This window comes from Pelophylax lessonae (genome assembly GCF_965119305.1).
Source record: "Pelophylax lessonae genome assembly, chromosome: 6".
In the NCBI taxonomy this organism is placed as follows: domain Eukaryota; kingdom Metazoa; phylum Chordata; class Amphibia; order Anura; family Ranidae; genus Pelophylax; species Pelophylax lessonae.
Window position 1 is genome coordinate 166,742,640 of NC_138773.1, and position 24,293 is coordinate 166,766,932.

The following is a 24,293-nucleotide window of genomic DNA, read 5'->3' on the forward strand; positions in this document are numbered from 1 at the left end:
TTAACGGACAATTGCACAGTCATGCGACACTGTACCCAAACAAAATGTACGTCCTTTTTTACCACAAATAGAGCTTTCTTTTGGTGGTATTTGATCACAGGTGCGATTTTTATTTTTTGCGCTATAAACAAAAAAAGAATGACAATTCTGAAAAAAAAAAACAATATTTTTCACATTCTTTTATATAACATTCTCAAAAAAAATCTAAAAATCAAAATTTTTTAACATTTTAGGCCAATTTGTTTTCCGCTACATATTTTTGGTAATAAAATTGCAATAAGCGTATTTTGATTGGTTTGCGCAGAAGTTATCGCGTCTACTAACTACGAGAAAGATTTATGTCATTTTTATTGTTTTTTTTTACTAGTTATAGCAGTGATCTGTGATTTTTTGCGGGACTGCGTCATTGCGGCAGACAGATCGGACCCCTTACTGACATTTTTGACACTTTTGGGGGTACTAGTGACAGTAATCAGTGCTAAAAATATGCACTGTTACTGTAATAATACCATTGGCAGGGAAGGGGCTAACCCAGTTGGTGATCAATGGGTTAAATGTGAGCCTATGGGAGTGATTCTAACTGTTGGGGGGCGTGGCTTCTTAGATGACCATAGAGACCTGTGATCCTAAATAGCAGGATCACATGAGCTCTGAGATCATCCTAGGGAGAAGGACGGTCAGCTGTGTTTACAACAGCCGACCGTCCTTCTCTCTCAGCGGGGAACGATCGCGGGTGTCAGGCGGCAATCGGAGCCGCCTGACACACGCATCGGCTTCCCCGCTGACGAGCAGGGGCGGGAGCTCGCCGCCGGTGGCGTTCGTTTGCCCCCTTGCCTCCAGAGAGTGAGCGACGTAGACCTACGTCGCTTTGCCCAGGAGCGGGTGCCCGCCGTAGTAAATCTGAGGTAACTGGTTAATTAAAAGATAATTTCATTTATAAAATAAAAGTTATAAAGAAAATTCTATGGTCTCTTCTGATTAATTTTCGTATTTGTTTACTAATACAGGCACAATAAACCTGCAGAATGAAATGTTACATACACACAAGTTTTAAATCTATTTTATTATTACTTATCTGTATCTATGCTTCTGAAGAAAAGTGAAGAAGAAAACATATGTACAAAACGTCATATATAACCAGTTGTATGGTTGCTGCTACAGAAGACAGACGAGTTGCAGTTTCTGCACAATTTCCTCATCCACACAGCCAGCTGCTGGATTTAAGCTGCTCCGTGTCATGTGACCAGCCAGTCAGTCTCGAGCTCGGGACCGCGCCGAAGAGAAAGCGCACATGCGCAGTGTGCGCCGAATGGTACGGGGGCGCGCACGCAGACAGGGGTTCTTCTCTTGTACACAAGATTTTAGAACCAGCAAGGAGGAAGTTGGACGGTTTATGTTCTTGGTTTCCGTGTGATACAGTGTGGGTTGTATAGCACGTTCAGCCACATAAAATGATCATACACTGTACTGCAATGGCCACATAATAGAAGGTACGAGGTCTGTGTACATGTTTTATGTAAGTTCTCATGCAGCATCCTGTATGGTAATTACCTCAGTGCTTAGACAGGTCTGTAATGCTGCCTCAGATATGGAATGCCACCCAGAAACTACATGAATGATAATATTAGCCTGCATTGCCCAGGGTAGGTAATGTCTGTGGGGAGGGGATGTGGAGTGGTGACATACTGTATCTTATGAAGGAGTTTTTGCTATGCTCCATTCTTTATACTCAGAATGGGCCATACACACTATACAGTTGTTACCAAAACCATATAATATGAGGTCAAATCTAAACACTTTCAATTTGTATGCAATCAGGCAGGCCCTTGCACTACATAGCTGAAGGTAAATCTAACAACAAAAGTTGTATAGTGTGTATCCAGCTAAAGCCTCTGATTATTGTAGGTGTGTGTGCTGAAATAGGCTTGCTTGTGCCATCCTTGTTATTGTTCACAACAAATTGCAAGAAGATCAATGGTGACAAATTCTCCCTGCGTGTAAACACACAACGTGCTGCACCCGCACAGATGGAAACAGGACCTTGTGTTTGGTGTCAAAGTCTAGGTTCACCTTTTACATACACTGGCCCATGCAAATAGGGACCAGGTCATTTTAAGGATAACTCTACTTTTTCAAGAGACAATAATAATGCACTCATATTTGTAGCAAACAATGTTTACAATTTTTTGAAAATGAGCCCTAACCACTTAAAGCGCAGTTCCAGTCCCTCAAATACTTTTTCTTGTACTTTTTTAAACATACCTAGCAACATTTAGAACTTGTTCTATGTGTAGTCCATGTAGTTTGTGTTAAAATATTTGAAGACTAACCAGATCTCAGAAGCAGGCAGGTTCCATGTCATCTGTGGGCATCTGAAGCCCTCTTCTCTTGATTTCCGTGATCCGGTGCAGATTTCCGGGGATCCTGTGTTTTTTTTTTTTTTTTTTTTTTTTTTTTTACACTGTCCCTTCAAAAAATGTTTTCTTTTGGTCACTTTTATTCCTATTACAAGGAATGTAAACATCCCTTGTAATAGAAGTAAGCAGGACAGGTCCTCTTTATTGTGAGATCTGGGGTCAAAAAGACCTCAGATCTCACATCTACCATCACACAAAGCAAAAAAAAAAAAAAAAAACATTTTTTTTCAGCAAGAAAAAATAAGGGCCCATTAAGACCCCGTTCACACTGGGGCGACCTGTCAGGCGACCTGGTCACCTGACAGGTCGCCTGCCATAGAGAAGCTGTGGACCCGTTCTAATAGGAGCGACACAAGTCGCTCCGACTTAGAAAAAGGTTCCGGAGCTTCTTTGGGGCGACCTGGAGCAACCTGCATTGACTTCAATGTTATGAAGTCCGTGCCGGCCGCTCCGAGGTCGCGGCCTTTGTTTATTAAAAACAAACATGCCTATACTTTCCTGCTCTATGCAATCGTTTTGTTTGAGGCTGGGTTCACACTTCACGAAAATACGCATCCAATTCGCATGACAGGAGACTGTGACCAGTTCTCAATGGAGCCCCTTCACACATCTCCATGGCTGCTGCGGAGCAGATTTCACAGGAGTCCTTTGCGTGTGGCTCCCTTTTCAGATCCCAATTCAGGCAAAAAACTCAAGCCTGATTCCTCCCTGAAAGGGAGAACAGTGACACACCAGACCCCTGCTTTGAGCCATATCCATTTTGGGTAGGAACCCAGCTGAAATGTTTTGTCAACATGGGACAATAAATCTTAAGCTGGGTACACACTATCCAACTTTTGTGGTTAGATTTCCTTCAGATTTACCTTTTCTATGTAGTGCAAGGGCCTGCCAGATTGCATACAAATTGAAAGTGTTTAGGTTTGACCTCATATTATCTGGTTTTGGTAAATCTAAAGGAAAAAGTCTTCAGAAAATCTTATAGTGTGTATGGCCCATTAGTCTTTGGACTCAAAAATGTGTCTACATTCCAGTGATCTGTGGTCATTGCATTGCCCTGTGTCACTGTGGACATTGGAGACAGTGAAATAGTTTCCTTCCAACTTGTCAAAGATGTTAATAACAGATGCTTGTCTGTCGGAATGAGGAGACATGATGGATCATCTGTCAATAAAGGGGACGTGGTCTCCACAGGAAAGATTGTTACCCATTAATGTTTTGGAACTACAGGCAGTTCGCTTTGTGCTTCGGCATTGGTCAGACCAATTGTGGGGCATACTGGTGAGAGTCTAGTCTGACAATGCTATGGCTGTGGCATATGTCAATCACCAAGGTGGCACCAGAAATTGGGCTGCCCAGTAAGAGGTAGATCACATCCTGTCTTGGGCAGAGATTCATCTTCCCACATATATTGGCTGTGCACATTCCAGGTGTGGTAAATTGGCAAGCGGATTTTCTTAGCTGTCGGCAGTTGGCTCCAGGGGAGTGGTCCCTCTATCTGGAGGTTTCCAGGGCGTTTTGAACACTTGATGTGCTAGCATCCAGATTAAACACAAATCTGGGAAAATTTGATCCGCAGGCTTTTGCGACAGACGTCTGCTGCATATATGCGTTTCCTCTGATTCGGCTTCTTCCATGTCTGTTGCGCAAAATCTGGGTGGAGAACACGCCGGTAATTCCGCTTGCTCCAGCTTGTTATTCTGACATCGTGGTCAGCTTACGTGCCTCCATCATCCACAGTTCTCCTCTGTCCCCCTCACACCCTCCCTCCCTGCCCTGTCAGCTCCGTGTGTCTGTGTCTCTGTATCTGCCCCCCCCCCCCCCTCCTGCTGCTATTAATAAAAAAAATAAAAGATTACAAATTGTCACTGCCAGCCCCTCTCTTATAATTTGGCATAACACACAGGGTAAATGTTTTTCTAAAACAAAGCTTGTAAATACCATTATACAGCTATGTTCAGGCCGGTCAGGTGACTTCTGGCCGCTCTCCTACTCTGATCCAGGGCTACTGCGGGAGGGGCTGAGCGGCCAAGTGACCTCCGCGGCTGCCGTCAAAGGGAGATCTTGGCCCCTCCCACAGTAGCCCTGGCTCAGAATAGGAGACCAGCTGGGAGTCACATGACTGGCCTGAAGATAGCTGTAAAACGTTATTTACAAGCTTTATTTTAGAACATTTACCCTGTGTGCTATCCCTAGTTATAATAGAAGGGCTGGCAGTAAAATACATTTTTGTGGTAGCAACCACTTTTACCACTTGCTGACCCTGCCTTTTTCTGACATTTGTTGTTTACAAGTAAAAATCTGTATTTTTTTTACTAGAAAACTACCTAGAACCACCAAACATATATATATATATATATATATATATATATATATATATATATATATATATATATATATATATATATTCTTTTAGCAATATTTTTTGTCGCACTGTAAAAACAGTAAAGTTAGGCCAATTTTTTTGTATAATGTGAAAGATAATGTTACGCAGAGTAAATCTATACTGAACATGTCTTGCTTTAAAATTGCGCACACTTGTGGAATGGCGAAAAATGGTACTTAAAAAAACTTCATAGGTAATGCTTTAAAAAAATGTTTACAGGTTACCCGTTTAGAGTTACATAGGTCTTGCACAAGAATTATTGCCTCTCTAAGGATCGCAGTGACACCTCACATGTGTTATTTGAACACAGTTTACATATGCTGGCGTGGCTTACGCCGCTCTCTCTCCTAAAAATTGCAGTTCACGGACATTCTCCATCCAGTCTGGCAGAGCTTGAGCTCTTTTACAAAGAAGAATGGGGCAAAAATGTCACTCTAGATGTGCAAAGCTGGTAGAGATATAACCAAAAAGACTTGCAGCTGTAATTCCAGTGCAAGGTAGTTCTACAAAGTATTGACTCGGGGGCTAAATACAAATGCACACCACACTTTTCAGAAATTTATTTGTAAAAAATGTTGAAAACCATTTTTCATTTTCCTTCCACTTTACAATTGTGTCCCACTTTGTGTTTTCCTATCACATAAAATCCATCTACGTTTTTGGTTGTAACGTGACAAAATGTGGAAAATTTCCAGGGGTATGAATACTTTTTCAAGGCACTGTATATTATATATTATTGAGCATTTTTTTTTTTTTTTTTTTATTTACTGTCTTTCAGGCTTTTTTAGTTTGGTAGTTTCCAGAGATGGGTGAAAACACCAGCCCTATAAGTGTTATTCTGGTTAGTTCAGGAAGTAGAGGGAATAAGCTGCTATTTCGATATCCTTTCCAAAGAAGTACAGAAGGACAGTCCACACAGACAAGTAAGTGTTATCCGGTAAAATGCTTTGTTCAGTATTTTTCCTATTTCCCATCATGCATTAGATTTGGGCCTCCAGAATAGAAATTGGGGAAAAAATATGAAGCTTGTGTTTTGCTTTTGGCAATAGATTTTTAGCTATTTAGTTATCATCCAGGACAGCAACCTGAAAGCTGATTGGTTCCTCCTCTACATGATACACAAGCCTAAACTGTGAAAAACCCTCCCACTCCCTTAGACTCTAAGCTTAGATTGTATTTCCTACAGTCCTGAGCAGCGCAACTTTGGTTGTTTTATCCTGACCGGGTGGCTGTTAAGTCAATGGCCTCCCTCATTTTGCAGTTCCACCTTGTTTGTCTTACCTTAGCCTTCTGCCTAGATCAGAGGGTTCCCTTTTTCTTTACTTGGATCTTGGCCCTAATGTAGTTGCAGGGAGTCCAATCCTGAAGACCATGGCTGGTAAGCCCTGTCCTCCTCCTCCTCCCCGTTGGAGAGTTTTAAGAAGGGCCTGTGGTGTGTTGTAGGGTGACTGGACCATGTGGAATCCTGAGGCTTGCGGCCTAGTGGGCACATGCAACCCAAGCTTCAGTTTCAGGTAGAGAGATGTCACATCTGGCAGCCCAGAATGACATGCTATCAGTTGTGCTCTGTTTGCAGATACTTTTAGTCCGGTAAAGCCAATCTTCTGAATTCCCATAGCCATCTGTTGCCCCACGCTTGGGTTAACGCTCAGGCAGTTGCCACCCACGTGTTCTAGACCTCTGTTTCATGTAAGGATCATTGAATGTGGTTTCTAGATTCAAGAACAAAGCAACCACGTTTGTTTTTTAGGTCCAGGGACCCTCTAGCTATTATAGGGAATGCTTTGTTGACTTTCTGGGATCAATTTAGCCTATTCTGTGCCTCTCCTATTTTATTACTTTTTAATCTAGGTAATTGGCTTCTCTCATGATGTCTTATCTATACTGGTAAGCGTATTTCTCGGGGTGCGAGTCAAGAAAACCCCATCCCAAGAAGTTTCTCTTTTGTTCATTAACGGACACAGCTCTTGGTTTTTATAACCATTGGGTTATACTGCCCCCTACAGGAGTAGGACACTAGGCAGAAAAAAAACTCTGGCTACACCCATGGGCAGTTCTAGGAGATATACTCCCTCTCTCTGCTATAGCCATGGTTTTTTACTGCCTAGTCAGGAGTAAGCACCTAGTTCCTTGCTGGGATCTTTGGTCCTGGCAATTTTTTCTATTTCTTTTTAGATAGAAATTGTTTTTTCTTCTGGATTTTTCCCGTGAGATCTACATTTAACTTCTGGACTGGGCAATGGGCTGAATAATCTAGATCCAGTGGTCACCTGAGTCTGCCCAGCGAGCACACGCAGACCTCAGCTCCGCGCTATGTCGGCCATGACATAGCCCCACTGGACTGGGGCTGGCCTGCGAGTTAAACGCCTTGGGAGGTCACATACGACCAGGTCTTGGCCCAAGTCGCAGCCTTCCTCCTTACTGACAGCCCCCCCCATTTAAATGGCAAGGGGTTCTGTCTGGAGCAGTGCCCGCCTGTCTCTGGTATGGCGGGTAACTGTCACCCCTCACCCCCTGGAGGGTTTTGGGGTGGATGTGGGCCTCTCCTTGGGACGATGGGACCCCCGGGTTCCCCTCCCCACAGGCACCCCTCCCCTTGCCAAGTCTCTCATCCTGCCCCCCCTCCACATACGCTGGGGCTGTTGGGTGCTCTGGCTACTTACAGGATTGGGGGCAGGGCGCTGACTGTCAATGGGGGTTGGGGGGGGTGTGCGCAGCCGGTGACCGGACGATCGACTGTGCGGAGGTTGTACCTGGCAGGGACTCCTTCCAGGGCCCCCCGGTCTGCCTGGAACTGTCCTTTAGGCCTTGTCTCCCAGTCCTGGGTTCCTGTATGCCTCGTGGTGCTGCCATTTTGTTGTAGCCTGTGTATTTCTATACACGGCAGCCATGTTTGTGTAGACTGGGCCATTTTCTTGTGATTTGCCTTTTAAAATTGCGGTGGCCATGACAGTGGAGCCCTGTGGGCGGCGATTTCAGCGGTGGGAGCCCCGCCTCATTCCTTGGTGCTGACTTCTGGATCATTTTACTTCCTGATCACCGCACGTGTAGTGCAGATTATTCTGGTGGCTGCAGGTGCTGGTCTCAGTGGGTGGTGAGTCTGGGGTCCTCTCCATCCCTGCTGAGGATTGCTTGGTGCTGCCAGCACGATGGGGGTTGTCCCTTAGCAGTGTTTTACACTTTTTTTTGTGGGGTCCCCCTGATGACTCATGGAGTCTTTGAAGCAAATTTCTCTGCCTGATCCCCTGTTTAAGGCTGTGGGGCCCGCTGAGTCCCAACCATCCATCCATCCATGCACTGACAGCACTCCTGGAGTCCCTTGTGTCCTGGGTGGAAGTGGCTTGCGGGCGACAGGCTAGCAAAAAGCTTTCCTCGCCTTTTCCTGCCTCATCTGTCTCATCAGATCCTGAATCTGATTTGGCCACCGCAGAAAGGGTTCACCCTGCTGGGTCTGCAACCATGCTTCTGGAATCCTCTGATAATGAGGATGATTCCTCCACGTCTGCGACCGCACACGAAAAGGCGCTGATGGATGCATTGATTGTATCTGTGCATGAGACCCTGAAGATGGAGGCACAGGTACCTTTTGGCAATCAGAAGCCATCCAGAGCGGCAAATGTGTTTCCTTTCCCTCCTATTTTGACAGAATTGTCGCTAAAGAGTGGGGAAGACCAATGCGTCCCTGTGGTGTCCCTAAGCGCTTTACTACGCGTTACCCCTATGAGGAGTCCTTTCTTAAGAAGTGGTCTGTGCCACCCATGGTGGAGCCTCCGGTTTCCAGATTAAACAAGGCAACCATGATTCCAGTTGAAGAGTGTGCGGCCTTTAAGGATCCAGCTGACCAGAAGGTGGAGGCTGTGGCCCGCCATATGTACACTCTGGCTGGTTCGGCATAGAGGCCGTTATTCACCATTGCCCTAGTGTCGCAAACTCTGACCGAGTGGGCTAAGCGCTTACGCCATGACCTGGAGGGGGAACAGCTCCCCACTGCCTTTGCCGAGCTGACGGATCAGCTGGTCCAGGGACTGCAGTTTATCTGTGATGCCTCTTTGGATGCGGCTCCCCTGATGGCTCGCCTCTCTGTTTTGGTGGTGGTCCTTCAGCGTATCTTTTGGCTCAAGTGCTAGTCTGTGGATCAGACTTCAAAAAAGGCTTTGACTGATCTTCCTTTCCAAGGAGATCGCCTGTTTGGAGCTACCCTGGATGACCTCATTAAAGGTCTCACAGGGATTGAAGAGTACTTTTCGTCCGCAGGCTACTAAGGGCAAGGAACCTCATTGCAGTTGTGGGCCCGCCTCAGCCCATAAGCAGTTTTTTTGTTCCTCAGGATCGACTGACAAGGGCTCAAAGCCTTTCAGGGCCTCTTCAGAAGGATCCAAATGAACCTGGTCTGGCAAGCCAAGATTTGGCTTTTCTAGACCTCTGGTCAAGGCTCTTTTGGCATGAAGGTAGCCCTTACCCATATCGGGGGTAGGGGGACATCTTCACTGGTTTCCGGACTTGTGGACTTCCCTAGTGCAAGACAAGTGGGTCTACAAAGTCATTTCCGTCCGGCTACAAGATCGAGTTTTGCTTTTGTCCCCCAGCAAGGTTTTTTTCCTTCCAACTTGCACTTGTCCCCAGACCACTTACAGGGCCTGTTTGGGGCGGTACAAGACTTGTTTCTTCAAGGGGTGATTTTCCCGGTTCCGACTTCGGATAATTTTCAGGGTTTTTATTCAAACCTGTTCACAGTCCCCAGGAAGGAAGGCAAAGTGCGTCCAATCCTGGACTTTAAGGCGCTAAACTGCTTTGTGTGGGTACAGAAGTTCAGAATGGAGTCCATTCGAACAGTGATGGCATCCCTGCATCGGGGATTTCCTCATCCCTATCGATATCAAGGATGCCTACCTTCACATTCCAATATGTGCCTGTCACCGCGCTTTCTCTGCTTTGCTGTGGGAGAGGAGCATTATCAGTTTGTGGCGTTACCCTTTGCTTTCGCCTCTGTTCCTTGGGTATTCACAGAAGTGTTAGCATCGTTGCTAGCCTTGCTACGCCAACCTGGGATCGCAGTACTGGGCTACTTCGATGATCTCCTTCTGCGAACAGAGTGTCTCACTGACAACCTGGAGATCACAATACAAACTCTGTGACAGTTCAGCTGGTTTCTGAACCTTCAGAAGTCTGCTCTGATTCTGTCCACAAAGCTGGACTATCTGGGCCTGACCCTGACCGTGGACCTTAGCCAGAGTGCTCCTTCCTCTGGACAACGTCCAAAAATTGCAGGCTGCAATTCGCCTCCTTCTGTCCAACATATGGTTTTCCCTCTGGACTTGCATGCGGGTGCTGGGCTTGATGGTGTATACCTTCGAGGCTTTTTGGTTTGCACAGTTCCATACAAGGTCCCTGCAAAAAGAGATTATGACCAAAAGGGACTAGACTCCCCAGTCTCTGGAAAATCGGATCCAGCTGAGTCGGGGAACGAGGGAGTCCTTGATATGGTGGCTTCGTTCTCCAGGGCTTTGGCTGGGAAAATCCTTCCTTCCCTTGACAGTGGTCACCACAGATGCCAGCCTGTCCGGCTGGGGAGGCGTCCTCGGCAAGCATTCTGCTCAGGGGATCTGGACACGGGAAGAATCCAGACTACTGATCAATGTCTTGGAACTCCGAGTGATCAGACTGTGTCTGGATCATTGGATGGATCATCTTCAGGGTTTTCCAGTGTGCATTTAATCGGACAATGCCAAGGCTGTGGCTTATGTCAATCACCATGGGGGCACAAGAAGTCTCTGGAGGTAGCCGGCATTCTAAGTTGGCTGGAACGGTTAGTTCCAGCCCTCTTATCTGTACCTATTCCCTGGGTGGAAAACTGGCTGATGGATTATCTCAGTTGGCAGGCATTGGACCACGGGGAGTGGTCCCTTCATCTGGAGGTGTTTCATCAGGTTTCTCTCCGGTGGGGCACCCCTGAGGTGGATCTGTTGGCGACTCGGCTCAACAGAAAGGTGCAGAGGTTTGTGGCTCAGTCAAGGGATCCTTTAGCAGACGCCATAGACGTGCTGGTGGCTCTGTGGGGTCAGTATCGGCTGATTTACGCCTTCCCTCCTCTCAAGCTTTTGCCCAGACTTCTAGGCATAATCGAGGCAGAAAGGATTCCGGTCATCTTAGTGGCTACGGACTGGCCTCGTTTGGCTTGGTATGCCGATCTGGTGCGGCTGGTCCCCAACGTTCCTTGGAAGCTTCCTCATAGGGAGGATCTTCTGTCCCATGTACCGATCTTCCATCCTGCTTTAGTCGCTGGCTTTGATCGCTTGGCTGTTGAATGCCAGGTGCTGAATGATAGGGGTTTAATTGAGTCTGTGATTCCTACCCTGTTGAAAACTAGGAAATCGATTTCTAGGAAGATCTACCATTGTACGTGGCAGATGTACATTGTGTGGTGTGAGTGGCTTGGGGTTCCTTCTCATGGCTCGGATCTTAACCTTCCTTCAGTGGGGGGGATGTTGAACAGAAATTGGCCTTGAGTACCATCAAGGGCCAGGTGTTGGCTTTTGTGGTCTTCTTCCAATGACCTTTGGCCACACACTCCCTGGTGTGTACCTCTCTTCAGGGTGTCCAACATTTGGTTCCTCCAGTGCGGGTTCTGTTGCTGCCTTGGGATCTTAATTTGGTGCTGTCAGCTCTGCAGAAGCCTATGTGGGAAATTCCCCTGCTAACATTAGCCCAGAAGGTGACCCTTTTAGTGGCTATCACTTTTGCGCGCAAGGTGTCGGAACTGGCGTCATTATCCTGTCATTTACCTTACCTGGTGATTCTCAGGGATAAGGTGGTTCTTCGCCCCTGCTTGTCGTTCCTTCCAAAGGTTGTCTCTGACTTTCATTTGAATGAAGACATTGTGTTGCCTTTCCTGTGTCCCAGGCCTAAACATTTGAAGGAAATTGCTTTGCATGCTTTGGATGTGGTCTGGGCAGTTAGGGTGTACCTGGCAGCTACGGAGTCTTTCAGGAAGTCACACTCTATTTGTGCTCATGGATGGACCTCGAAAAGGATTGTCTGCTTCCTCTGCGACCATTTCCACATTAATTAGACAGACGGTGATTCAGGCCTATTCCATCAGGGATCAGGTTTCTCCTTTCCCTATCAAGACGTACTCTACTAGGCCGCTTAGTGCCTTCTGGGCCTTCTGTCATCAGGCGTCAGTGATGTAGGTTTGCAAGATGGCTAGCTGGTCGTCTGTGCACACTTTTACAAAGTTTTATAAAGTGGATGTGTTGGCATCTGTGGATGCTTCCTTTGGCCGCATGGTTTGGAAGGCTGCTGGTTAGGAGGACCTGATCCTCTTTGAGGGTGTATTTGTTTTTTTCAGGTGGGCTCTGGTTTTCTGGTTGAGCCCCTATTTCCTGGTTGGCTAATGTTTAGCCTTGGGGAATTTTTTGTTGTTCCCACCCCTCATGTTTAACACTGCTTTGGGACATCCCAATGGTTTTGAATACCAGGATCTGTGTCAGTCAATGAACGAAAGAGAAAATGGGATTTTTGACTTAGCGTAAAATCCATTTCTCTGATGTTCATTGACGGACACAGCAACCACCCCTCTATGGAGTTATTATTCTCCTGACACTGCTTGTTGCAAAACCGAGTGACTATAGCAGAGAGAGGGAGTATACCCCCTGGGACTGCTCATGGGTGTAGCTAGAATTTTTTTTCTGCCTAGTGTCCTACTCCTGTAGGGGGAAGTATGGTTATTAATGTCAAGACCGATGTCCCTCAATGAACATCAGAGAAATGGACTTTACAATAAGTCAAAAATCCCATTTTTTCCATGGTACCAATCCTGCCTTTCTCCAACCTGGACTTGGTCAAGGCCTGGCCTTAAATAACTTTAAGGGCCAAGGTCGGCCAGTGATTCTCTTTTCTGGTTGGCTCTCGTTCCTGCTTCTCTATGGCTTGTTGCAACAGCATAGCGTTTAAGGACAGTGTCCTAAAGTTAGGGGCCTCTCAGTTACAGTTTTTCTTTCTCTGAGCTAGGAAAGTTGCCTCTCCCATGGTCTATCTTTTCGCTCCATAGGCTTAGTTCTCATATAATGAGGCAGAGAAAATCCACCCCAAGATATTTCAGTGGGAGGCTTTCCTCCAGTCAGGTCTGGGCATAGTCTATCATTGTATCTGGGAAGTGTATTTCCTGTAGTGCGAGGCAAGCAAATCTCATCCCAGGTAGTTCTTCATGGGACAAAGCCTGTTGTTTTGTCAGTCCAGCTTGGATCAGCTTTTCAACTTTAGTTCCTCTTGAGGCCAGTTTTCAGCTATGTCATTTTTATTTATTAGCTCTCTTACTTGTCATTCTTGAGTAAGCCTGTGTACTGAGTGTTGCTCACGTAGTTCCACTGGTTTGTCCAGCTGTAAACTCATGAGATCTTTACCTAATTTGGTTGGCTCTTCATTTTTTGCCATTGCTCCTGTCAGAGATTTTCTCAGTCTACACTTACCCACACAGTTATCATCTTTTTTTGCCAACACCTTTGCGAGGTGAGTTCTTGAAGTCTTGTTGTCTTCTTTGCTGTTCTACCCAGAATGGCAAAGAGGACAACTGGAGCCTCTACATTTTTCTGCCTAAAGGATAAGTTCACCTTTTTTAAAAAAAAAAAAAAAAATCTTTTTATTTTTTTGGTACTTGTAGTTCATTCATTCACAGAACTCTGTGAATAAAGGACGCGGCTGTGTGGACAGTGGCCCGTGCGGCCGCAATTTTTTAATAGTCACTGCGGGTGCTGGGAGAAGATCCCTGACCCTCTGTCATGGGGGGGCTGGGGGGGAGCAGGCAGATGCTGATTATGTTATATGTTACGCTCTAAATATGGATGTAACATATTCACAAAAGTGAACTTATCCTTTAAAGTATTACTAAGCCCTGGTTCACACTGATGCACACAGGCACAGATTACTACCGATTTCAGTGCGGCTTGGGACTTCATTTAACAGAAGTCTTTGCAAGTTGCAATAAAATCGGAAAAAAGAAGTACAGGAACCTTTTTTTATAATCGCTGTGACATGAACGGTTCCATAGCCTGCAATGGGGTCCGACTTGTCATGCCATTTGGAACTGTCAAATCATACTGGTGTGAATGAAGGTTATACCCACAAACGTAAAATCAGTCTGTATATGCATTAAAGCATGCTTGTTATACTCACTGTGGAGCCTGGGGTTAATCCTGTGCATTGTGTAAAAAGGCTGTTTGATCCGGTCTGCTCTGATCCTCCCCTCCTTCCACTGTCCCTAATCCATCTCCTGATAGAACAGAGGCTAGAGGACAATCTGCACATGCTCAGTTTGGTGTGTATTGCTAGAGAGTTTGTTTTACATTTTTCTCTTGGGAGAGTGCAATAAGCACTGTCCTGCAGCCTCATAGGATAATCGGGGAGAATGAAAACTCCTTCTACAAGCTTTAACCAGACACTGATAGAAGTCACAAGACTGCTCTAACTGCTGATGAGAAAGCCCCCGTTCACATTAGGTCGCTCCGACTTCGGGGGCGACCTGTGAAGTCGCGTGCACCGCGACTTCGGCGCGACTTGCACGGGCTTCATATAATGAATGTCTATGCAAGTCGCCTCCAGGTCGCCCCGAAGTAGTACAGGACCCTTTTTCTAAGTCGGAGCGACTTGTGTCACTCCTATTAGAACCGGTCCTGTATTACTCAATGGACCCGACGGTGCGCGACTTGCCAGGCTGACCAAGTCGCTTGGCAAGTCGTAATCGGCTCAAAGGGTATATAGCAGTTTATATTTACTAAAATAATTGCATTTCCATGTTCTGTGGGAGACCAGACATAGTGGTCAGTTTTTGGTGGTGTGATGGTGTTTCTCTCCTGGTACTTCATGAACTCAAGAAATATGATAACGCTAAGGTGCTCCTAGGATTTTGAGACCCTCTATGCATCTAGGCTGCTCAAAAGTCTTGCACATGTGGTATCTCTATACTCAGGAGTAACAAAATGGGGTTTGGGTTGTAATTTTAAATGTGCCCATGCTGTGTAAGAAATATTTTGTTAAAATGACATTGTGAAAAAAAAATGTATGCAAAGCGGAGTTCCACCCGTTTTGATGTTTATTAAAAGTCAGCAGCTACAAAAAATGTAGCTGCTGACTTTTAATAAACACACACTCGCCTATCCCACAGTCCAGTGAATGCGGCCGGCGGTAGCCTCGGTTCTCTCCCTCTTCTCCCAGCGGCAACGGCAACTATAGTGTGGGCGCCTGGCTGTGACAGCCTGCGGCTTCACAGCCGGGGTGCGCACTACACATCCTGAGTGGATGGGCAATCTTCTGGGACCTGTGACGTGTCCCAGAAGATTGCAGGGAGGGAGGGGGAGAGGAGAACTTCTGCTCGGGCGGCCTGTCAAATCTAGGTACCCACTCTCCCCCCCCCCCCCCCCCCCCAAAAAAAAAAAATAATTGCATACCAAATGTGACATGTCAGGGGGGTCAGGAGGCCTTAAAGCGGTAGTTCCACTTTTAGGTGGAGCTCCGCTTTAATTTTTCAATTTGCCAAAAAAATTACTAAAATTGCAACTTCAAAATACCTTTTTAAATACTCTTTTTATTACTCTTAAAATACTCTTTTTTTTAAAAAAAGGGGTCAGTATTTGTACTGTCCTAGCATTTTAGGGCCTCGATAAATAGGATAGGCACTTAGGCAGTCAGTTTTATCAGAATAAAATCAGCCATAACTTTATGACCACCCACCGAAACCCGTTCAGGCATAAACTACACTAGACCTCTGTAGGTATGCTGTGGTATCTGGCACCAAGCCATCAGTAGCAGATCCTTTAGGTTCTGTGAGTTGCAAGGTGGGGACTCCATGGATTGGACTTGTTTTTCCAGCACATCCCACTGATGCTCGGTTGGACTGGTTCATACCACAATTTTTGAGTTCCAGATGCGTTTGTGAATGTGTGTTTTTGAGGGGTTTTTTATGCATTCTATTGGGTTTTATCCCTTAATTTACTTCATCTCAATTAAGGACGTGCATTTTTGCTGAGCTACAGATGTGTTCCATACAGAAAAAATGCAGCATGCTCTGCTTTTGTTAACTGCGCCGGATGCACTTCATTGGTGTGAACTGGGGCCATTGGAATTCATGTTAAACACTATCCGTGCTTTTTTGATGCAGACTAAAAACACACTGGACTGCATCTTGTGTGAACCAACCCTGAGATCTGGAGAATTTGTACTCCTATTTCTCGAACCAATGCTCATGTGCCCATTGTAGGTGCTTTTGACTGTGAACGCGGGTCAGTGGGGGTACCTGACCAGTTTACAGCTACGGAAACCCCATACACAACAAACTGGGAATCACTGTGTGTTTTGACACCTTTCTATCAGAACCAGCATTAACTTTTTCACCAATTTGACCTGCTGTAGCTCCTCTATTGGATCTGACTACACAGGCCAGGCTTCATTCCCCACGTGCATCAAAGAGTCTTGGCTGCCCATGACCCCCTTACCGGTTCACTGGTTTTCCTTCCCTGGACCACTTTTGGTAGATCCTGACAACTGTAGACTGGGAACATCCCACAAGAGCTGCAGTATTGGAGCTGTTCTGACCCACGTGTCTAGCCCAGCGTTTCTTAACCGCTGTGCCACAGCAAAAGGACAAAAAAAAACTGCTTGTACGCTCTGATCAGAGTATGTTCTTAACTTCTCTGTACAGACTGGAGGTAGAGAACACAGCCCACACCTCCTCAGCTCTCTCTGCTGCTAACTGTGGCCCACAGGAGTACAGATCACAACAGAGAGGAGGAGAAAAGCTGGAAGTAGGAGGAGGTGTGGGCTGTTCTCTCTCTCCCTCCTGTCTGTACAGAGGAGTTAACACAGGATTGCTCAAATCGGACTGTACAAGGTTGCGTTTTGATTTGGCGTGATTTTAAAAATCATGTCAGTGGTTTTTTTTTTTTTTTGTATGTGTTTCATGCACATAGAGCAGCCCATTAAAAAAAAAAAACACAACACGCAGGATCATGCAAAAAAGCTTGTGCACTTGGATGTACCTCCTAGTGTAAACAAGCCCTCAGACTATTGTGTCCCAAGATCGTACAAAACTGAAGGGTGCCTTGACTGGAAAAAGATTGAATAAAACTTGTGTAGCCATTACAATTTGGCCCTTTGTCAAAGTCGCTCAAATCCTTATGTTGGCACATTTTTTTTTCTGTTTTCACAACACATCAACTTTAGGGACAACATGTTCACTTGCTAATAAATATGTGTATCAGCGCTACTCAAAATTGTATTGAATATAATAAATATAGTGACTTAATCAGGTTAATTTGTGCTCAATAACCCTCTTAAATATAAAGTGCCAAATATTGTTAATAAAGTGTACACGTGTCGAATTTTATTGCATATAGTATAAATAAATTTATCAAACAACCAATATGACCATACTATAATCATAAAGTGTATATTTGCAAAATAAATTAATATTTCCAACAAAAAGTCTTTTCTTTTCAATGATTTTTATTGAAAGTTTTCAGCATACAAACGTGTGTTATAACAAAACAGCAATAATTGAAAAACGGTACGAAACCGTATAACAGTCCCAGTGGTCAGGTAGTACAGTCCGGGATAGACAAGCATAAAAATACAGTAGGAAACTTGTTATTTCCCAGGAGGGAGACCTTGCGAAGTGAGGGCTCAAGGACTCCCACACACGTGGAGATATAGAGACGTCCCCCCGCAATGCGTCAGAAGTCCAACAAACAATATCAGCCTTCGCTAATTGATAAACATATAGGCTACTGCTAGATAGCTGGGCTGAAACCAACCTAGAAGATTAAACCACAGCCGATGACCACCGAGAAATCCTCAGCAAAAAAATAAAATAAAAGAAAAAGGCTGCTGAGAGACAAATATAGCGGATAAAGGAAATGGAGAAGAAAGAAGAAATGGAAAGAAAAGGCGAGAGAAAGAGGAAGAAATGGACCCAACCCCGCCCACCGGACCCCCACCTCCAGACCCAAGCGGACTACTTATTCGTTCCCAGTAAGATAATTGAGCCAGGGTTCCCACACTTTGTCGAATATGTGCATCTTATCATCCAGTTGAGCCGACAGCCTCTCATTCAGCATTATCCAGGATAGTTTGTGTCTAAGTTGCTCAAACCGCAGGACAGGAGACCTCCAAGATCTAGCAATCGTAATTTTGGCCGCTGTAAAAATAAAAGTTATAAGTTTCCTTTGCGCCCTACAAAAAGTCTTTTCATTTAGTGACTATGTGCCAAGTTCTCATTAAAAGTGCTCTTGTGCTCAAATGAGTGAATCTTCATCACATGAGTGCCGGGTGACTTCACACAGTGCTCCCCTCTTAGTCCCTCACTCACCAGACTTATGAGGGTAGTATGCCTGTCACAGCTTCCCACGCTGAGTACTCCGGCTTGTATATACTCCAATAATCACTCCAAATCTCTTTCCACTCAACAAGGTATGTGGCTTAAAGAATCCTTATCCTCGTTATTCAGAGGGCTCCCCCCATTATAAAAGAAAAAATCTCCATCGTGAGGTACATTCCAGCAGTTTTATTAAACAGATTAAAAATTACACTTACATGCAAGCGATATCGGTCGATAACTAATTTATATGTGTGTGTACAGTCCTGGCCAAAAGTTTTGAGAATGACACAAATATTAATTTTCACAAAGTCTGCCTCAGTTTTTATTATGACAAATTGCATAGACCAGATGAATTGCAATTATTTGCAAAGTCCCTCTTTGCCATGAAAATTACCTTAATCCAAAAAAAACCAAAAACGTTTAGACTGCATTTCCACCCTGCCACACAAGGACCAGCTAACATGTCAGTGATTCTCTCATTAACACAAGTGTCAGTGTTGACGAGGACAAGGCTGGAAATCCCTCTGTAATGCTGACTGAGCAAGAATAACAGACTGAAAGCTTAAAAAGGAGGGTGGTGCTTAAAATCATTGTTGTTCCTCTGTTAGCCATGGTTACCTGCAAGGAAACACATGCAGTGATTGCTTTGCACAAAAAGGGATTCATAGGCAAGGTTATTTCTGCTGCTGCAACCTAAATCAACCATTTATCAAATCATCAAGAACTTCAAGGAGAGAGGTTCGTTTGTAGTGAAGAAGGCTTCAGGGCACCCAAAAAAGTCCAGCAAGCGCCAGGACTGTCTTCTACAGTTGATTCAGCTGCAGGATCAAGGCGCCACCAGTGCAGAGCATGGTCAGGAATGGCAGCGGGCAGGTGTGAGTGCATCTGCATGCACAGTGAGGAGAAGACTTTTGGTGGATGGCCTGATGTCAAGAAGTGCAGCAAAGAAGCCACTTCTCTCCAGGAAAAATGAAGGGACAGACTGATATTCTGCAAAAGGTGCAGGGATTGGACAGCTGAGGACTGGGGTGAAGTAATTTTCTCTGATTCTCCTTTCTGATTGTTTGGGGCATCCTCAAAAAAACCTTGAAAAAGTTAGCGCTACCATCAGTCCTGCATCATGCCAATAGTAAAGCATCCTGAGACCATTCATGTGTGGGGTTGCTTCTCAACCAAGGGGGTGGGCTCACTCACAATTTTGTCTAAGAACACAGCCATGAATAAAGAATGGTACAAAAACATCCTCAGAGCAACTTCTCCCAACCATCCAAGAACAGTTTGTTGCGGAACAATGCCTTTTCCAGCTTGATGGAGCACCTTGCCATAAGGTGGCTTGGGGAACAAAACCTCAACATTTTGCGTCCATGGTCAAGAAAGTCCCCAGACCTTAATCCCATTGAGAACTTGTGGTCAATCCTCAAGAGGCGGATGAACAAAAAAACCCCACAAATTTCCAGAAGTTGATTGGTAGCAAGCCAGGGCGAATTGAAGAGGTCTTGAAAAAGGTCACCACTGCAAATATTGACTCTTTGCATAAACTTCATGTAATTGCCAATAAAAGCTTTTGACACTTATGAAATGCTTGTAATTATAGTTCAGTATACCATAGTAACATCTGACAAAAAGATCTAAAACACTGAAGCGGCAGACTTTAGGGAAAATAATATTTGTGTCATTCTCAAAACTTTTGTGTGTGTAAATATTCAAAATAAAAAATTTTTTATGCACTTTTTTGCGATTTTTTTTTTTTTTTAGGTGTTCCAAGGAGCAGTTATGCTTTAAACAACTCTGGAGCAAATACAGAAGACCCAGATGGAGATTCAAAGTATGAAATTTCTCTCTTGTTTAACATTTCAGTACAATCTAACCATTTGTTTAAACACAAGAAACGTGCAAATTATTAATTGTATTATAAGGCATCCTGGAATTGTTGGATGTATTTAAGTTTGTCATGCTTAAGAGGATCTCGCATATACTGATCCCTAACAGTGCAACAACCATTGCTTTCTTCTGTTATCTGAATCTGGGTAAGAATACACGCACATGGATGTGTATAGGCAATAGCAATGCAGAGTGTAAAAAAAAAACCCTGCATTTTCTTGCGGCTCTGGAGCTGAAGTTGGGGTGTAAAGCCCGTCATGTAAGTTGATGACTGTATACCCCTGTACTTGTGTAAACTTTTTAATACATGGCGTTTACTCGCGCATGCAAATTAACTTCTGTGACAGGCTGTACATCCCAACCATGGCTCAGAGGGGGGGCATTGAATTTTTCATGTTCAGCATATCTAATGACTATATACGTTAGCGTTAATGAGGACTAATAGTGCTGATCATTTTGATTTGCACCTGGAGCTTAAAACAGCTGTTCTTCAAAATATCAGCTACATTTGTATTGTGTTGTGTAACTTTATTATTCTGTATACTCGTAAACAAGGCTTTTAAAGAAATAATGAGAAAAATACAGAGGCTGCTTTATGGTATTTAGACATATTTTACAAGGTTAGAACAAAGCAAGTTTGTGCTCACAAAAATCCCCTTTATTTAACAAGTTTGGGCTTCTAAAAAAAAAAAAATTATACTCCCCTGGATGGATGCAGCATCAGTCCGACCCCTACCCCCTAGTCCCCTACCGGCTCTAAGACTGAGAACTGAACGATTAAACACAACTGATCAAATAGTTCTCAGCCTTTAGTGAGCAGAGAGCCTGTGACACTCTCACAGGAACGCTGAGCTGTGGTGGAGGGGGCTAGAGTGGCTTGCTGAAAGGCTGAGCCAGTTTGTCCTGGCATCTGGGCAGATCCTGGTCATATAGTTGGGTTTTAGCCTGCTGTCAGCTGAAAACAGGATAGAGAATGAACTGCACTCCTGTGATCCCCAGGAGTACAGTCAAAATGGCTTTGGCTATACTTCTTAAAATTGTAACAAAAAACAATGAGGGTATATTTATACCTTCATTGTTTGGTCTGTTTCACATATGAACAGCAAGCTTTTGCAAAGCATTTGCAGTGCTTTTTAGCAGGCTTTGAAGCTTTTAAAGAACCATTCAGCTCCAGTTTGTAAATGTTGAAAACAGATTCTAATGAGGGTGTTGATAGCCACTTTAAACAAGCTGCTAGTAGGCTTCAGCAGGCTTTCAACAAGCTTCAAGAAGTGCTGAAGCCTACTAGCAGCATGTTTATAGTGGCCATCAGCACTCATATTAGGATCTGTGTTCAACATTTATAAACTGGAGCTGACTGGTACTTTTGAAAGCTTCAACAAAGTTTGCTGAGAGTTCTACAAATGCTTTGTCAAAACTTGCTGTTCATACTGCTATTACAGTGGGGAAAATAATTATTTGATTCCTTGTGGATTTTGTATGTTTGCCCACTTACAAAGAAATTGAAGGGTCTATAATTTTTTTATCATTGGTGTATTTTAAATCCGGAAAAAAACAAATGATAGAAATGTTATAAATTTGGTTCAGCGAGTAAAATAAGTATTTGATCCCCTAGCAAAACATGACTTAGTACTTGGTGGAGATACCCTTGTTGGCAAGCACAGAGGTAATACTTTTTTTTTTTTTTTTTTTGTTGCTTACCAGGTTTCTCACATCTCAGGAGAGATTTTGGTACACTCTCTTATTTTCAGATCTTCTCTTAATCCTTAAGGTTTCTTGGCTGTCACTTGGCAATTCAAAGTTTCAGCTCCCTACATACATTTTCTATAGGAATAAGGTCTGGTGACTGGCTAGGCCACTCCATGACCTTAATGTGTTTCTTTTTGAGCCACTCCTTTGTTGCCTTGGCGGTATGTTTTGGGTCATTGTCAAGCTAGAAGAGCCAACTACGACCATCTTCAGTATTCTGGCTGAGGGAAGAATGTTCTCACGGCTAGTCGAGGTAATGCAAAAGAGCTCAATTTTGGTCTCCTCTGACCACAGCACTTTCTCCCAATCCTTCTCTGAATCATTTAGATATTCATTGGCACACTTCAGACAGGCCTTTGCATGTGCCTTCTTGAGGAGGGGGACCTTGAAGGCGCTGCTGGATTTCAATCCATGGCAGTGTATTGTGTTACCAATAGTTTGGTGACTGTGGTTCCAACTGCCTTGGGATCCTTCACAAGCTCCTCCCATGTAGTTCTGGGCTGATTTCACACTTTTTTCATTATCCTTACCCCATGGGGAGAAATCTTGCAAGGAGCTCCAGACAGAGGGCCATTGATGGTTGATATTCTGTCTCTATCATTTAAATTACACCTATGATAACCATTATAGACCCTTCATTTTTTTGTAAGTGGGCAAGCCTACAGAACCTGCAGGGAATCAAATAAATATTTTCGCCACTGTATACAAGTTGAAGCTCCTGTGACACAGGCCTAAAAAACACAAACTATACAGTAAAACCTTGGATTGCGAGCATAATTTGTTCCGGAAACTTGCTTGTAATCCAAAGCACTCTTATATCAAAGCGAATTTCCCCATAAGAAATAATAGAAAAACAGATGATTCGTTCCACAACCATTTATTCATAGATCATTCATTTTATAGTCCATATAAAAAGATTATAGCAATGTGATAGGTTTTGTAACCATAAAATGTCCATTCACAAATGGCAGCCTCCACAAGGAGATTACAAGCAAAATCCAGCAGAGTATAAAAGAGAAGAGAGGTGCCTTAAAGTGTAGCAATATGGTTACATGTAATGAAGGTTCAACATTTAGCAACTCACATGGTTGATGATTAAAAGAGACTCCTCTAAGAATGCAGGCATCCGGGGTAAAGCTGTCCACCTAGACCGTCCTCCGCATCGCCGGCTCTCACCACTGTCAGTCTGCAATCGTGACCAGGAAGACTACCCTGCAGTAGAGCGATCTGAAAGCGAGGCTTGAAGCGCTTGTAGAGCGCAGCGTGGCAGGGATGACAATGATGGCTGTGCGGAGGATGATCTATGTGGAAAGCTTTACTCCAGATGCCTGCATTCTTAGATGTTCCTGTTTTAATCCTCAACCATGTGAGTTTCTAAATGTTGAACCTTCATTAAATGTAACCATATTGCTACACTTAGAGGCACCTCTCTTCTCTTTTATACTCAGTTGTGACATGACGCTACTTGTATATCAAGACATTGCTTGTTTATCAAGTCAAAATTTTATAAAAACAAATTTTGCTAGTCTTACAAAACACTCTCTCAAACAAGTTACTTTCAATCCAAGGTTTTACTGTAATAGAAAATCTACAAACTCCAGTGTAATATGCTATTGGATTAAAACAGATCTGTCTTTATAGTGTGTGTTATACAGGAAGTTTAAACATATGCCCACTGAGTGTTTTAAGTTGGTCTAAATACTTTTATGCCATAGTCTATGTGTAATCCTGTTTTCTAGTATGTATTGCACTTTAGTTTGGATGTAAGAATAATTTGAATTGTAAAACATAGTGTCAGTCTTCATTTTTTTTATAGCTGCTTGAAGATCTTCATATAAAAATATTGATTACCTGGTTGTCTTCTCTAAATCATTGCCTCAGAAACAGCATTGAGATCCAGAAAGTCTTTGGACCCATTCACAGCAGCGCACTGTGACTACATGTGCGTTACCCTGCTGTGGTTATATTTATTCTAAATGGAACCTCAACGCACTTTCTCAGCACATCAGTGTGATGGGCTCCAATAACACATTGTACGTTAACGCAGGACGCAATACATTTCAGTCTAACACACCAGCTTGGACTATGCTGTTGTGAATGGGCCCAGAATGAAGTTAGAACTTCTGGTCTGTATATTTTCCATGTCAGTGTGTAAGAATATCCTGACGCCTCTAATTTTAAAGGGTCAGCCTGAACATTTTACGGATATCAGAAATGTCAGCCATTAGACTTGCTCCGTAAAACCTAAACTTGGTTAAGCCCTATATGGGAAAACATCATCTCTCCCCTCTATACAAACTAATTTTTAACAGAATTACCTATGAAGAAATATTTGTAACGTTTACATATTGTCAGTGAATGTTATTAAGATAATATCCCTTCACCTGGACCAGATTGTTTAAGTTAAGTGGACCTTAATACAGATGATAATTATCACACCAGCCTGACCTGACTGGGACTTGGATGGCTTAAGAAAGTGCAGGTAGATTGAATCTCC

The 24,293-nt window shown here is 44.0% G+C and overlaps 1 protein-coding gene across 4 annotated transcripts in view; it reads left to right on the forward strand.

Moving 5' to 3' along the window:
* The first annotated feature begins 1,321 nt into the window (after positions 1-1,321).
* The window catches only part of NPRL3 (NPR3 like, GATOR1 complex subunit), a 267,923-nt gene continuing 244,951 nt past the window's right edge, over positions 1,322-24,293 (forward strand). For 2 of the 4 annotated variants that reach the window (XM_082260222.1, XM_082260223.1), the window contains exons 1-2: positions 1,322-1,490; positions 19,922-19,991. Coding sequence is in view for 2 of the 4 variants with exons in the window: in XM_082260220.1 (XP_082116346.1) it covers positions 5,606-5,723; positions 19,922-19,991 (188 nt within the window). In the remaining 2 variants the exon portion in view is untranslated. Of the gene's footprint in view, positions 1,491-5,588; positions 5,724-19,921; positions 19,992-24,293 lie in introns of those variants that run through there. The other 2 variants (XM_082260220.1, XM_082260221.1) reach the window with 1 other exon arrangement.